Raw genomic sequence first — 17439 nt, 5'->3', positions numbered from 1 at the left:
TAGAAAGCCCTTGATCTGACAGCCAAATCTTTTAGGAGGCACTGTAGTTGAACTTGTTACAGATCAAAGGCTTCAAGTGTAATGGAGAGGGTTTCAATGACTTCAAATTGCTAGGAAGCCACAACAACTCCAAATCAGAGCTGTGTGCATACATTGGGGTTGAGTGCACAGCTGAGCAGACTGGAACCATCCCCTCAGGTGAAATTGACATTCCCTCTCTGTTAGAGGACTTCAAATGGATCTGCTCACACTTGCAGCTTCTGACAAAGAAAATCTCTGCTGCAGAACAGGGTAGTGCAATGATTTAAAATCCTGCCAGGTGACCAGGGAGCATGGAGGTTAAAGTGACCTGGCCACCTCAGAGTTTACATAGCTGACAGGCAGGAATGCAGATACTGATCACAAGGTTGCCTGAAATCACCATGCCAGAGGTAACCTTCAGGTCTGCCAGGGCTAGAAGTGGCAGTCCAGCCACAACACACCCATCCTGGCAGAGAGAGATAAGGTCAATCCCTTGTCCCCAGCCCAAGCCAACCCAACCCCCAGGTTCCCTAAGGGAACCTTTCTCTGCAGCCTGGCAGCAGCAGATGGGCAAAAGGCTACCTCCTTGAGCCTCCTCGGGAATCAAGATGCCAGGCCAGGGTGTCAGTGCTAGGGTGCCAGAGGCAGTGCACTGTTGGCACTGCCAAGGTGCTTGGTCTGAAGGGAGGCTGAGTGGGGGTCTTGAGCAGGAAGGGACGGAGTGGGGTGGGGGGCGCGTGTCAGGTCACCTTCATTCCTATGTGGTGTGGAGGAGGAGTTGGCTTATTTGTGGATGGTGGGTGGGGGGGTAGAGGATGCCCCACTTTGGTGAGAGGTTGATGGTGCTTCCCTGGTCAGTGGGGGAGGTGCACCATTTCATTTTTTGAGGGGGAGGGGGTCTGGTAATTGAGGGCAGAGAGCAGGTCTTTCTTTAAAGATGGCAGCCCAGTCTCGGAACAGTGGGACTGGCTGGCGGTTTGCCAGCTTTGTATAAATTAGCATACATCAACTGGAGAATCTCAGCTGATAGATGCTGCTAATGCCAGTGGAAAACTCCAGGTTTCCTGTTGGCGTGGGCACTTAGTCCAAGTTCGGGAGAGTCGCCCCCCTCTTCCAAGTCCTTCCTAGGTCCCCGCCCTCAGTTCTTTTTCCTGATTGCATTAGTGACATTTCCTGCTCTCATCCTGAAGTGAAAAGTTTCATTAACCTTCCTTCCAATTTCTATCCTTCTTTCATGATCTTCTCTTTTCCCGCCCATCCTCAGCTTCACTATTTCCATTTTGAGGATAGCCTGTTGAAGAATGAAGCTCGCTGACCCCTGCAGTTATCTTGATTACACTTCCTTTGATTAACCCACTCCACTTGACAGGAGCCACTTTGCAAATGGAAGTACTGCCTTCCAATTCCACAATTATAGTTTTATTCCTTATCATATTCAGATTATTGTAGAAGCAGCAGTAAACAACTTAAGTTATTTCACAAACTCAAAAAAAATTCAAAACAACTGGAATAATTTACTGAACTGTTTATTTCAATGAAAAAGTTTGATTTGTGTGATTTCTCTCATATTTACACAAAGCCCTGCCGATAAATGTATCTAAATTTAGTTGTGCAGGATTTGACTAGTTCATTTGGTAGTCCTGTAAACATCAAGTTACAACAAAAATGGCTGACAAGGACCTCACATAGCTGCTGGTATGGTTGACCTTCATTCGGAGGACAATACATGTCAAGTAGTTCATAGAGGGAATAAATACAAATTTAATAAGTATTCACATAATGGGCTGTTCTTTAGAGAAAACACTGATAATTTTTAGGTCAATAACATTGCTTATATTAATCATTCATTCAGTGGAGGATATACCAAAATACCCAAACCCGCACTTGACTACAATATCAGACAATGTTGGGGTATTCTAATCTCAAACAGGCCCAAAGATAAAATTAATTATCTAGTGTATCTGCTGGCAAACCCTAAACAATTAATGCACCCAGTAGTCAATGTTACCCTTATTACAGTGAATTGAATACAAATTGTAGAGGATAAAACACAATTAGATCAATTCTTCATTCAATCACCACGCAGTTCCACAGTGCTTATCCAAAAACTTCAGAAAAAAATTCCGTACTTCGTGTAGTGCAATTGAAAGCTGGACGCTCAGTGAACATGAGGTACATCATTCTCGATCTTCAGAAAGAACTTAAGGTACAATGCTGACACTATTCAGAGCACAATGCCAGAAATAAAAATGTCCTCTCTGGAATCTTCATTAACATGAACAAAATTTTATTTTAGTTAAACATAATGGAGTCAGGGTCTTGGTTGGCCATCTGAGCAATATGTTTCAATATATCCTTTTTAGTGATAATACCAAGAAGCCGCCTGCAATAGAGAAGAAACAGTTAGTGGTGTACCATGAAAATTAATGATAAGTTACTATATTATAAAACAAAGGGAAGCAAACTGTTCTGACAGTACAAAAAGGTCACGGTGTACAAAATAGTCAATAAATTAGATACTTAATTGGCACAATTTATTCAGGTGCAAAAACTCGGCCAAATGACATTTGTTGTTTGATAATAGTATAGATTTTTCTCAATTTATTTCTGATTCTAAATGTGCCTGTGGCAAAGTTTCATTGACATCAACAACCTTCCACTGTTGCCCGAGTGGCGTTTGTTAATATGCATGCTATTAGCAGCTATCCAATTATTAAAATGATCTTGTCCAAACTCAGATTGTTCGCAGCTAACATTTATACATGTGTACTTTGTAGAAAGAATCAACGATTACAATCAGAAGCAAAGACTTTGGGGCTGATTTTCAGCCTGCATTCACCATCCAAGAGAATGGCGATGTGGGCTGAAAATCCTGAGAGGGAAACGTGATTCTTTCCGGAGAGATCATGTTCCACGATTTTCCCCGCTCCTCGCAGGTGAGGTTGCAAGGTTCATGCTCACGAAGGGCGAGAACCTCATATAAATATATTTGAATAAACTTTAATTTAATTAATCAGCCCCCCCATTATATTTCCCCTCCTTACTGTATTTTCAAACCTCATCGACATGATGTCACATTTGCGAGGTTTATAACAGGTTTACCCAAACGTAAACCTGTCAAGGGGAAGATCCCTGGGGCACAAAAGTGAATATAGCCCCTGGGGGAGGGGGACATGTCCGGGCACTGACCCTGGCACAGTACCAACCTGCCAGGGTCAACCAGGGGGCAGCGTCAGGAGCATACCATAGTGGGAGTCTTGCAATGGGTGGGGGCAGGCATGTCTGTCTCATAGGGGGAGGAGATGCCTGGCAATGATCATGGGGGTGCTGGGAGAGGTAGTGGGAGGAGGGAGATGCCGATGTTGACTGTTTGGGGTTGGGGGGATGGGGAGCCTCTGATACTTCTGTGGTGGGGTGTGGGGAAGGTTATTTTTTGCTCTGATCGGACAGCCCTTTAAAAATGGTACCTAATCTCAGTGAAATTGGCTTTGCCAACGTCTTTAGGCCCAGCCCCTCAAAATGATAATGTGAAACACGCTTCCCTGCTTTTTTTGTGACAAAGTTTCATAAGATTTGGAGAGAAGACGTGCCTGTTTCTCTGGAGAGAAACACACTGGTTTTCAGTCAGATCCTGACATGCTGCCATTTTTTGGTAAGATTACCCTTTGGCTAATTTGACCATTTCTATTTCAATACACGCAGGTTACTTTTAGTGTCTCAATTCAGAACAACTCATTCTGCAATTCAACTCAGGATTGGACTTAGTACTTTTGCCTGCTTGCTTCTACTCATGGTCCTATTTTGTCAGCAGGTTGAAAGTTAAAGTACAGCATTACTACAAAGGTGTTCAGTCCATGTAATACTGCTCTTCTGTATATTTCAGTGACTGGAGCCACAGAACATATTATGGTTATAGGAAATTTATGGCAGTGGATGTCACTCATCTGAGCAAAAGATGGTGATGATGCATGTAAATTCAGAATTAATTTTGAGTGCTGAATTTATTCAGTATACCTGGCAGTTCCGTACATATTTATAAATCTAATCTCAGGAATTTTCAGGCCATGGAAGTTTGAATGTTTGACTATTTCCCTCTTCGACAAAACCCAGTGTGTAAAACTCACCCATTGTGAGTAACAAGACATTGTCTTAAGCCCAGTTTGCGGAATATGTCCACCACTATTTCCATGGGTGTGTGATCTGTCACTGTGAAGGGACTCAAATCCAGGACGGAGCGCAGTTTGAGTGCAGCTGGGCTGTTTGGAAGCTGCACAGGAGGGTGTTCAGTGAAATAAATAATAGAAGTGCTGACAATTCCATCTTGTCGCTGTCTTCCATTTTCTATAAGCAGATGCAGGAGAAAAAAAAATATTAGCCATTATTTTCAATATTTTCTATCACCAAATCATTAACTACAATCATCAACAACTGGGCGGGTAATAATCACGTAATCTAAATGTGTTAGCTTCGTAATATATAGGAATACCATTTATTTAATAACTGAAAACAGGCACAGAAAATTAATTTTTATATTACTAGACTGGTCCGAAGTGTTAGTGTGAAATATATAAGTTTTAAGCTTTTTATCCAGTTATGTACAGAAAATGCTGGAAAATTTCAGCAGGTTTGACAGCACCTGTGGAGAGAGAATAGAGCCAATGTTTTGAGTCTGGATGATCCTTTGTCAGAGCCAAAACGTTGGCTCTATTCTCTCTCTGCTTGCTGAGATTTTCCAGCATTTTCTGTTTATGTTTCAGATTCCAGCATCTGCAGTATTTTGCTTTTATCCAGTTATGTCCTTTGGTTATGACTGTTTTGAAAAAAAGCACATCTCTCAACACATTGATATGACAGATTCATCAGGTATAAATATTACAGACAATAGGGGGTTCCTGCCTCATCAATCCTCCACACCCCCAACAATGGGAGGTCATTATTTCATCAATACCTTATATTACAGCAGTCAATAGGAGCCATCAATCATCAATACCTAATACTACACAAGGAAACACAGTGAGGGATTTTCCACTCCTGTTTTCGGCAGGCGGGATTGGTGGGTGGAATGGAAAATCCCACGGGAGGCCCAAAGTGCGATTTACGATTTTCCTGTTGCAATTATCTTCAACCCCACCAATGATTCAATGGGAATCCCGACATTCAATTGGGGTGGGGAGCTTCCACATCAGGGTGGCCTTTAAAGAGGGTGATCTTTTAAAACCCAAGTTGCTGGCGGTGCAGGCTCTGGGACCACTCCTTCATTTTCCTCCAGCTATGAGGCAAATGATATGGTGGAAAACACTGCTGTTGGGGTTGGTGGCTTTAATGCTGTTTTCCCACCCCCTGCACCATTTTGCCAAAAAATGGGAAAATTCCCCCCTTATACTTATTATCTAATGGAGCAGAATGGAGGTTACCACATCATGAGCCAATACTACCAAGTATTATATGCCTATATAGAATGATCATAAAGAATGATACCCCTCACCAATCCCAGCTCTGATTAAGGATCATTTTGACTCAAAATGTTGGCTCTATTCTCTCGCTATAGATGCTGTCCGATCTGCTGAGATGCTCCAGAATTTTGTTTTTGTTATCCCTCACTAATATCTAATGACTGTATCACTACATTCTGCACCCTCCCCATACCTTCTCCCCTATGTACTCTATGATCAGTACGCTTTGTCTGTATAGCGCACAAGAAACAATATTTTCACTGTACCAATACGTGTGACTATAATAAATCAAATCAAACCTGATATTAATACAAGTGCAATGTAAATGTTATCAGATGAATACCCTAACACTGCACAGATAATTATGGAAGATATGAATATAACTGCTGCAGCAGATCATTCTCAACCCTCTACCAATTTGTTAAAATTACTTATTTCTCCCCTCTCTAAACAGATGGCTCTTATGCCAGAGCGACAGGCAGGTTTACATTAAGTCAGCATTTTACAATAAATCAGTACTTAACTTTTCAAAGCATGAAATGCTATTTTACTAAGAATGCGCTATTACTTTACACAATTCAAAGCTCTCACCAATCGAAATTATTAGGTCTCTTCTGAGGACGAAGCCTACAAGTCGCTGGGATTCTTTTGATACTATCACAGGGAATCCACTGTACGTTGTTTCATTAATGATTGTCTCCACATCTTCTACCTTCATACCATCCTGAGTGAGGCTGGTCAGAGGAGGGTCATTGCGTCGAGGTCTCATTACATCCATTGCTAAAGTCCTGTGTGTAAATTCTTCCTTTGCCTCCAGGAATGGGTAGCCATTTAATCGAATATGTGCTTCATAGATGCCTTCTCGTCCAATTGCATCAGACACCCATTTACTGGTCATTGCAGCAGCCATTAATGGCACAATATACTCCAGCCCGCCTGTTAGTTCAAACATGATAACCACTAATGATACAGTCATCCTGGTCACACCACCTGTAGAAACAGAAATTTACAGCTTTGAAGGATAGTCAATAGACTTTCTTCCACAAAATAATCCTTCATGATCAATAGTACCATGATCAGGTCAATTATAAAAAGATCAGCTATAAACACTAACCAGAATAAAGATGTTATAATAAATTGCTTCAAGCGACACACTCAGAATACATAATTTGTATTCAGCTCTATGTTACAATGCTTCAATATAAACCACAACATAGCTTTAAAAGAAGTCAACGTTTTGTTTGCGATGCAACATTTTGCACCATAGAACATTCAATGTTCAGTGCCTTTGAACATTATTAATCCATGGGTTCCTCGACAGGATCACTTTCCTTTCTTCCAATCTTCAAAATGATCAGAATCAAAATAAAATGTATTATTTTGTAAACTAAAAATCACCAAAATGTTTTTAAAGGGGATAATTATTTTAATGACCAGATTCAGATTCGGGGCACTCAACTGCTCTGTAGATTGGAGCAGGGAGAGAATATTTTAGGTTGGATCAGGTCAGCCAGAAGGGGATGAAAAGCAATGAAACTGAGGCTGAGTGGCCTAGGCTCTTATTGTGGTGATTTGGGTTGGGTTAGTCAAGGTACAGTGACCAAAGCCCAGGCACTATTGTCCAATAAAAACAAACGCTTCCAGTTTATCACATCATTATAGCATCCTGAAGAACTTCAGACAATGAATTACATTTTAGTTTGCTTATTGTTACGTATATAAATGTGGAGATATCCTGGTATAATCGGCCTGCACAAACTGTTACCTGACTCAGTTTTGTTTATTTTTCTTATTTATACATTCGTGGGACATGGGCGTCACTGGCTGACCAGCATTTATTGCCCATCCCTAGTTGCCTGAGAGCAGTTCAGAGTCAACCACATTACTGTGGCTCTGGAGTCGCATGTAGGTCAGACCGGGTAAGGACAGCAGATTTCCTTCTCTGAAAGACATGAGTGAACTGTTGGCTGTACTCTCTATCTCTGAATTACCAGGTTATGGATTCAAGCCCCAAATGATGATTGAAGTGCTTTAATAGGTAGACCTTTCAATCCATGAGTAACGGTGCTCACTCATCTTGATAAGCTATTAAAAAGATTAAGATTCCAGCTACTCATTGTGGTGAATATTAAAACCCAAGACACTTTTTGAAGATTGTGTTCTTTCAGCATCAAACATAAAATAAATTTATGGCATTGTTACTGTATAAAGGTAGGCAGAGTTAGAAATGGCTTTATTTTGATTTGATTTATTGTCACATGCATTAACATACAGTGAAAAGTATTGTTTCTTGCGTGCTATACAGACAAAACATACCGTTCATAGAGAAGGAAACGAGAGAGTGCAGAATGAGGGGTCACGAGGGGTCATAGGTTCAAGGTGAAGGGGGGGGGGGGGGGGGGAGGTTTAACACAGATATCAGAAGGACATATTTTACACAGAGGGTGGTGGGGGCCTGGAATGCGCTGTCAGGCAAGGTGGTGGAGGCGGACACACTGGGAATGTTTAAGACTTATCTAGATAGCCATATGAACGGAGTGGGAATGGAGGGATACAAAAGAATGGTCTAGTTTGGACCAGGGAGCGGCACGGGCTTGGAGGGCCGAAGGGCCTGTTCCTGTGCTGTATTGTTCTTTGTTCTAATGTAGTGTTACAGTCATAGCTAGGGTGTAAAAGAGCTAGAATGAAGTTTTAGAAGCATAGAACGAGAGTAAAAGATAAAATTAGAAGGTATATTGGGCACAGTTTGCAAGAGGTCGCCTTGCTCCAGTGCCATCTTGGAATTATATATAGACATAAATTAGTATGTGCATTGTATGAATGTAAAATGGAGGTTGGGGAGATTGGGGAAAGTGTAAAGTCTCCCTACTTCAAGAAAGTGAAACCAGTATAAAAAGACACTCCTGAAATATGATCTATTTTGCAGGCGTCAGTTTAAGAGTCTCCATTAACTTCCATTGTAAAATATACTTGAGACACTCCGAAGTCAGTTACTTTCAATGACCAGTAACTGGATGTCTGATGCAATTAAAAACTACTTACAGCTTTCAATGCATCAAGGCCTTTTCCAACTTAAAACATGGGATATTGTCTGTTGCAAAGCTGTCGTACCTAACTTGAGTTGGCATCATGGGTGCCTCCCTCCTGCAGCTTGCTAATTTTCTGCCCCCAAATTCTTGTTCGATCATTATGTGCAGATCAGCGTGAGGTGGCAGCGCATTTTGTGAAAGGAACTACTTTTATGGAATGGGAGGTATACTTGGCACACAGATAAACTACTCTATCTCTGAGATACAGCAATTCCTCTGCTGCAATGAATACATAGGTAAAGAACTCCACAATCTACTGACTCTTTTTAATAATACATAAAATTACTATTTTTAAAATATGCAAGCCGACAAAAAAATGACAGCTGTACTAGTCCCCAAGGTATCTATAACTTACAGCTTTCACTGTACGTTAATAATTAAGTGAGGAAGACCTTGTTTAGAAGATGTGCACAGCATCCACCTAAACATTAAACTATTGGCTCAGTAAAGGCCATATCTGAAAAACTGTGGGAGAGAGTGTGAAAGAATGATAGAAAGGAGATGCTGAATGGAATCCAAGGAAGATGTTGCGGATTACACATAATAAGAATTTGATTGTATTAACCACTGTTCAGGAGCCGTGTGTAGTTTTTAAAAATCCAGCATTTTTACTGCTGTCATCTACTTAAACATGTACTGTTTAGCATGGGTCTTACTTAATTTCTGTCTATAAATATAGTTTAGTTAATGCAGAACTTGAGCCCAGTTTAAGTGTAGTGCGTTTTCCAGAATAGCTTGGAGAGAAACAAAGTACAATGAGCACCAGCGATCCAGGATTGTGAGTGTCCAGATGAGGATGTGCTCATCAGAGGAGCAGGAGAGTGCAGGACTGTAGCTTTTGGTTTAAAACGGAAGTAAGATCGACTACTTGAATTGCAATAACACTGTTGAAAAAAGGAATGGCTTACTAAAATTATTTTAGGTTGTGATCACAGCGTTCTCTCCGTATCCTCAATCAATACTACCAAAGGAAATAGGATGACTTCTTCATTAACTTGATTGCCGGGAGCCAGAATGACTCCCTCATGCAAGACAAGCCAAAATATAATAAATTATAGCTTTGAAACATTTAGACAATGTGATATGTCACAAAACTTTATTTTCACTTACTCACAGGGAAGGAACAATGGTTTTCAATGCAGGGAGCAGTGCATATTACTGGACACAAAAGAAATTGGGCAGTGGGGGAAGAACTATTATCCCTAAATTACAAATCTCAACTTGTTTTGTTTTCTCACGAGTTTGTATTCTTACCTAGGCAAGCAGCAGCACCGACCATTGCGTACAACCCAGGAGTGATGCAGTCAGCCCCAGGACTACACCAACCTCTAAAGATGATCCAGTCATGGTGATAGTAAGCCAGCTGTTCCATTCCCACTCCTAGAAGTCTTCCAGCTATAGCACCCACAGCCATGCTTGGTATGAAGAGTCCTGAGGGAACCTGCATAAATATTGGAGAATAGCAGTCACATCAGAGATTTAAGGCATACAACTATTGTTGTCGTAGACCCTATTAGTATAACCATTCACATTCCATTTCCACAGCACACATCCAATTGGAGGTAGCCACTCCAACATAAATAAAGTACTAATATTGTCAATTAATCATATAATGGTAGCCACTCCACTTTTGCAATCTAAACTCATTATGCCAGCGACAACATATTGTCCTGCTCTGTCATAAAACACTGTGATGTTCTATTCCACCACAAAACAGGGCACAGCACATTAAAAGCAGGAGCTGATTTCCAGGTGGGAAACAATTTCAATGTATTGTCCAAAGGCATTACTTGCAGGTTGTTTCTCATCCTTTAGCATATAATATAAAAGAGGATATGTTGTCAAGAAAAAAATCCCAAAAGATATATGAAATGTAAATACTTATCAGTAGTAGGGAAAATGCTAGTCTATTATAAAGGATGTGATAACAGGGCATTTAGAAAATATCCACAGGATTACACAAAGTTAACATGGATTTATGACAGGGAAATCATGTTTGACCAACCTACTGAAGTTTCTTTTAACATTTTTTGGAAACGTAACTAGTAGAATAGATAAGGATGCAGCATGGGATGTGGTATATTTGGACTTTCAGAAATCTTTTGGTAAAGTCCCACAAAAGAGCAAAATTAAAGTACATGGGATTGGGGATAATATATGGGCATAGATTGAGAATTAGTTAGCAGACAAAAAACAGAGAGTGGGAATAAATGGGTCTTTTTTGAATTGGCAGGCAGTGATGATTGGGGTCCCGTGGGAATCAGTGCTTGGGCCCCAGCTATTTACAATACACATCAATGATTTGGATGAGGGAACCAAAAGTAATGGAACCATAGAATAGAACCATAGAATCCCTACAGCGCAGAGAGAGGTCATTTGGCCCATCAAGTCTGCACCGACTCTCTGACATATCAGCTTGCCTAGCCCAACAGCCACATAACCAGTTTCAATTAAGTAAATTTGCACACCCAGTTAATTTGTTTGCTTTATCATTTCTAAGCCTTGCCTCCTGTCCCCATTAGAGCAAACTTGGTTTCTAAGATTGTTAGCATTTAGACTTTCTTTGTTTGAATTATTTCCATTGCACATACATATTTCCAAGTACTCTAAATAGGTACACTTAATTTAGTTGGAACAAGATCTTGAAGCTCTGGAGCAATCAGGTTTCATATGTGATAATAAAAATGACCTAAAATTATCTAACTGTTCCAATAAAATTAATTGCATCCACAAAATACTAGTGTAGAAGAGGCCCTTCGGTTCATCGAGTCTGCACTGACGCATGAAAGGTCCTGACCTGCCCACCTAATCCCACTTGCCAGCACTTGGCCCATAGCCTTGAATGTTATAGCATGCCAAGAACTCATTCAGGTACTTTTTAAAGGATGTGAGGCATCCCGTCTCCTCCACCCTCCCAGGCAGTGCATTCCAGACCGTCACCACCCTCTGAGTAAAAAAACTTTTCCTTAAATCCCCCCTAAACTTCCCACCCTTCACTTTTAACTTGTGTCCCCTCGTAACTGGCTCTTCAACGAAGGGGAACAGCTGCTCCCTATCCACCCTGTCCAAACCCCTCATAATCTTGAATACCTCAGTCAGGTCGCCCCTCAGTCCTCTCTGCTCCAGAGAAAACAACACAAGCCTATCCAACCTCCCTTTATGACTTAAATGTTCCATCCCAGGCAGCATCCTGGTGACTCTCCTCTCCACCCCCTCCAGTGCTTTCACGTTCTTCCTATAATGTAACGGCCAGAACTGCACACAGTATTCCAGCTGTGGCCTCACCAAAGTTCCATACAACTCCATCCTGACCTCTCTGCTTTTGTAATCTATACCCTGATTGATAAAGGTGAGTGTGCCATATGACTTTTTCACCACTTATTAACCTGCCTTTCCCTCTTCAGAGATCTATGGACAAACACGCCAAGGTCCGTTTGTTCTTTGGAACTTCCCAGTGTCAGACCTTTCATAGTATACTCCCTTGTCAAATTACTCCTTCCAAAGTGCATCATCTCTCACTTTTCAGAATTAGATTTCATCTGCTACTTATCTGCTCATTTGACCATCTTGTCTATATCTTCCTGTAACCCAAGACACTCAACCTCACTGTTAACCACCCAGCCAATCTTTGTGTCATCGGCAAATTTACTGATTCTACCCCTCACATAGTCATCTATGTCATTTATATAAATGACGAACAAAAAGTGGGCCCAGCATAGATCCCTGTGGTCACTGGCTTCCAACCACTAAAGCAGCTGTCTGTCACCATCCTCTGTTTCCTACCGCTAAGTCAATTATGAATCCACCTCATCAGGTCATCCTGCATCCCATGTGCATTAGCCTTCTCAATAAGTTTCCCATGTGGGAGATTCCATCTCGGCTTCTGGTGAATTTAGACTCAATTAATTGAATCTAGTCTCTGAAATGGCGACCGTGAAACTATCATTGATTGATGTAAAGATTCATCTGATTCACTAATGTCCTTTAGGGAAGTTGATCTGTCAATTAGACGTGATGTGGAGATGCCGGCGTTGGGCTGGGGTAGGCACAGTAAGAAGTCTCACAACACCAGGTTGAAGTCCAACAGGTTTATTTGGTATCATGAGCTTTCGGAACGCTGCTCCTTTATCAGGTGAAGGAGCTCCGAAAGCTCATGATATCAAATAAACCTGTTGGACTTTATGCTGGTGTTGAGAGACTTCTTATCATGAGATGGTCTAGCCTGCATGTGACTCCAGATCCATAGTAATGTGGTTGACTTGTAACTGGCCTCTGAAACAGCCGAGCAAGCCACTCAGCTCAAAGACAATTAGAAATGGGCAACAAATGCTGGCTTTACCAGCGAAATTCACATCTGAAAGAATTAATTAAAAAGAATACCATGTGACCTTGGATGATCACCTGAAGAGTCAGATACCTCAGTTTAAGATTACATCCGAGAAATGCCATTTTTCATCTACTGTACCTTCTCAGGTGTCAGGTTGGCTGATCTCAGCTGTGGTGATGATAAGGATCCTACATTTATTTTCCAATGAATTGAATAGGGGAAAGGCAAAGAATAACCAGAGTTCTAATTGCTACTCAGTGACCCCTGATGGAAATGCACAGGCGTAGATGTCAATTTATGTCAGAATAGGTTTTCACCATAACACACCCAGCAATTGAATATAATTATATTGTATTGTACTTGTTCTGCTATATATCATTTTGCACATTCACAACGCAGTAAGTAAATCCATTCACACATCATTACATGCTCAGCATCCAATGTCACATAAAATATTTGTCTCCCCGAAATTCCTCTTACCTTCATTCCAAATGTGAATATCGTGATGAAAATTTTAAACACGAGTGCAAGAGCCAGCTGCCACATTGCCATGTAAACACCTTTCCCTGCTGCACGGTCTGGCAAGTCATCGATTGTTTTGGTGCTGTTGACATCATTAATATAATCACAGAGTTGTGATGAGTCCAAAAGTCCACAGTCATTGAACAACTCTGAAATGAGCCCACTGGTACTCATCTTAGTGTAGTCATTAGGGAAAGCTATAATACCTGTGATGGCTGTCACAACAAGGACCTCAAGAACTGGGTACTTTCCTAGCTTGGTGGTCTTGCGTCTTCTGCACCAGGCAATGTTGGCACGAATAAAAAACGCTCCCCATAGTCCTCCAAAGATTCCCAAAAGGATGAAAGGAACTAATTCCAACAAATGCCAGGGGCTGTGGAATTCTACGTAGAATAGCACGAGGCGGCTATTCCCAAATGGATTAATAGACCGGAGTGTGAAGGCTGCAACCAATGCAGCAAAAAAAGATCGCCACAAAGTCTTCAGAGGGAAGTAATAACTAACCTGGAGACAAAAAATAAAAAAATGTCAAAGAGGAGATTGTAAATTAGTCTTTTGAAACATACTGGTATATCCTGTTACAAATACTTCCAATTTAAATTGCACAACTATCTGTCAATTCCACCAGGGCGTTCCTTGTTATCAGGCAATTATTTGCCGAAGCCAACAACGGGAAAGGTAGCTAAAGCCAAGAACCATTGGATTCAAAATCTTGTCCCAAAAGGAAGGTTTATCTGCCTCTTATGGCAAGGATGTTGGCTCACTTACTTTACAAGGTTGTTTCTGATGTCGAGTTAGTACAATTTGTCCTCCCCCAGATTGGTCTCATTTATTTATTCTCTCGAGGACAATCACTGTTAAAATTTCCCTCACCCCTCCCTCCAATGTGGGTTCTTGGTTCTCTAGTGGCAGGGCCAACTATCCATCAAAACTTTCTGTTCAGATCGACAAGATTGGACAATCCTGCTGTGAAGGGCTGAAAACGTCTGGCTAGTGACTTTGAATATGATCCCTACAGCTTTTAACAAATCTGTTTCAGTGTTGGAACACTCACGTAGCCCTGTGCAATACTGGAGGATTCTGGAATGCTGAAACAAGGAATATATTCACAAAACATTTTACAAACATCCATGTTGAATTGGTTTGCGATTATCTTTGGCAGATTGCATTCAATACTCCAAAAATGAAAAATTTTACCTTGTATAAACATCAAAAGTGCTTAAAATAAATGCCTTCATATAAATAGTCTGGCAAAAAGAAACATAGAAATCAATGGATTGGATCAAAACCAGACACAGATTTAGAGAAAACAAAACAGGTGCCAAAATTTGAGAGCAATAGTTATTGGGGACTCGATAGTTAGAGGGACAGTTAGGAGTTTCTGCGGCAGCGAAAGAGACTCACGGATGGTATGTTGCCTCCCGGGTGCCAGGGTCCGTGACGTCTCGGACCGTGTTTTCAGGATCCTTAAGGGGGAAGGGGAACAGTCACAAGTCGTGGTACATATCGGTACCAACGACATAGGTAAGAGAAGGGACGGGGATTTAAAACAGGAATTTAGGGAGCTAGGGTGGAAGCTGAGAGCCAAGACAAACCATGTTGTCATCTCTGGTTTGTTGCCGGAGCCACTTGCTAGCGAGCTGAGGAACAGGGAGAGAGTGCAGATAAACACGTGGCTGCAGGGATGGTGTAGGAGGGAGGGTTTCAGTTTCATGGATAATTGGAGCACATTCTGGGGGAGGTGGGACCTGTACAAACAGGACGGTTTGCACCTGAACCAGAGAGACACCAATATCCTGGAAGGGAAATTTGCTAGGGCTCTTCGGGGGGTTTAAACTAATTTGTCAGGGAGGATGTGAAAACGAGCTGTAGTCCAGAAGCCAGTGTTGAGTGGAGTGAGGTACTGAGGAAGGTATCAAGGTCGCAGGAGTGTATTGGCAGACAGGAAGGTGGGTTGAAGTGTGTCTACTTCAATGCAAGGAGCATCCGGAATAAGGTAGGTGAACTTGGAGCGTGGATTGGTACTTGGGACTACGATGTTGTGGCCATTACGGTGACATGGTTAGAACAGGGACAGGAATGGTTGTTGGAAGTTTCGGGGTATAGATGTTTTAGTAAGAGTAGGGAAGGTGGTAAAAGAGGTGGAGGAGTAGCATTGTTAATCAAGGATAGTTTAACGGCTGTGGAAAGGCAGTTCGAGGGGGATCTGCCTACTGAGGTAATATGGGCTGAAGTTAGAAATAGGACAGGAGCGGTCACGTTGTTGGGGGTTTTCTATAGGCCCCCAAATAGTAATAGAGATGTGGAGGAAGAAATTGCAAAGCAGATTATGGATAGGTGTGGAGGTCACATGGTAGTTGTCATGGGTGACTTTAACTTTCCAAATATTGATTGGAACCTTTATAGGTCGAATAGTTCGGATGGGGCAGTTTTTGTACAGTGTGTGCAGGAGGGTTTCCTGACACAATATGTGGATAGGCCGACAAGAGGTGGGGCCACATTGGACTTGGTACTGGGTAATGAACCAGGCCAAGTGTTAGATTTGGTTGTGGGAGAACACTTTGGAGATAATGACCACAATTCGGTGTCTTTCATTATTGCAATGGAGAGGGATAGGGCCTTACAGCAGGGCAAGGTTTATAATTGGGGTAGGGGTAATTATGATGCGATTAGGCAAAATTTAGGGAGCATAAGATGGGGACAGAAACTGTCAGGGAAAGGCACAAATGAAAAGTGGAGCTTGTTCAAGGAACAAATACTGCATGTCCTTGATAGGCATGTCCCTGTCAGGCAGGGAGGAAATGGCCGAGTGAGGGAACCATGGTTCACAAAAGAGGTTGAATGTCTTGTCAAGAGGAAAAAGGAAGTGTATGTAATGATGAGAAAACAAGGTTCAGTTGGGTTGCTTGAGGGTTACAAGGTAGCAACAAATGAGCTGAAAAAAGGGCTTAGGAGAGCTAGGACGGGGCATGAGAAGTCCTTGGCGGGTCGGATCAAGGAAAACCCCAAAGCTTTTTACTCTTGTGAGAAATAAAAGAATGACCAGGGTGAGGTTAGGGCTGGTCAAGGATAGTAGTGGGAACTTGTGCATGGAGTCAGAAGAGATAGGAGCGGCGATAAATGAATACTTTTCTTCAGTGTTCACCAAGGAGAGGGATCATGTTTTTGAGGATGAGACTGGGATACAGGCTGATAGGCTGGAGGAGGTAGATGGTCTGAGGGAAGGTGTATTAGCAATTTTGAAAAACCTGAGGGTTGATAAGTCCCCTGGGCCAGATGGGATATATCCAAGGATTCTTTGGAAGGCAAGGGATGAGATTGCAGAGCCTTTGGCTTTGATCTTTGGGTCCTCACTGTCCACGGGGATAGTGCCAGAGGACTGGAGAGTGGCGAATGTTGTTCCTCTGTTCAAAAAAGGAAATAGGAATGACCATGGTAATTATAGGCCTGTTAGTCTTACTTCGGTGGTCGGTAAGTTAATGGAAAAGCTCCTGAGCTTTGAGCTTCTGACTCCTGATTTATGACCATTTGGAAAGATGCAGCTTAATCCGTGATAGTCAGCACGAATCTGTGCTGACTAAGTCTTGCTTCACAAATTTGATTGAATTCTTTGAGGAGGTAACTAAGTGTGTAGATGAAGATAGAGCAGTTGATGTCGTATACATGGATTTTAGTAAGGCGTTTGATAAGGTTCCCCATGGTAGGCTCATGAAGAAAGTAAGGTGGTGTGGGATAGAGGGAAATTTGGCCGATTGGATAAATAACTGGCTATCTCATAGAAGACAGAGGGTGGTGGTGGATGGAAAATTTTCAGACTGGACATCAGTTATCAGCGGTGTACCACAGGGATCAGTGCTGGGTCCTCTGCTATTTGTGATTTTTATCAAATGACTTGGAGGAGGGAGCTGAAGGGTGGGTCAATAAATTTGCTGATGACACCAAGATTGGTGGAGTAGTGGATGAGGTGGAGGGCTGTTGTAGGCTGCAAAGAGACACTGATAGGATGCAGAGCTGGGCCGAAAAATGG

General features: G+C 41.9%; 1 protein-coding gene across 8 annotated transcripts in view; it reads right to left on the bottom strand.

The window, feature by feature from the left end:
• Positions 1-1531: 1531 nt before the first annotated feature.
• The window catches only part of clcn5b (chloride channel, voltage-sensitive 5b), a 140289-nt gene continuing 124381 nt past the window's right edge, over positions 1532-17439 (bottom strand). For all 8 annotated transcript variants that reach the window (XM_078211514.1, XM_078211519.1, XM_078211516.1 and 5 more), the window contains 5 exons: positions 13371-13916; positions 9818-10004; positions 6066-6464; positions 4146-4362; positions 1532-2404 (listed from right to left, as the gene is read on the bottom strand). In XM_078211514.1, coding sequence (XP_078067640.1) covers positions 2314-2404; positions 4146-4362; positions 6066-6464; positions 9818-10004; positions 13371-13916 — 1440 coding nt within the window. In that variant the 3' untranslated portion in view covers positions 1532-2313. The remainder of the gene's footprint in view (positions 2405-4145; positions 4363-6065; positions 6465-9817; positions 10005-13370; positions 13917-17439) is intronic.

Source organism: Mustelus asterias, chromosome 4, assembly GCF_964213995.1.
Source record: "Mustelus asterias chromosome 4, sMusAst1.hap1.1, whole genome shotgun sequence".
Taxonomy (NCBI): Eukaryota; Metazoa; Chordata; class Chondrichthyes; order Carcharhiniformes; family Triakidae; genus Mustelus; species Mustelus asterias.
Note: the sequence above shows the minus strand (reverse complement) of the source record. Positions and strands in the feature narration are given on the sequence as shown.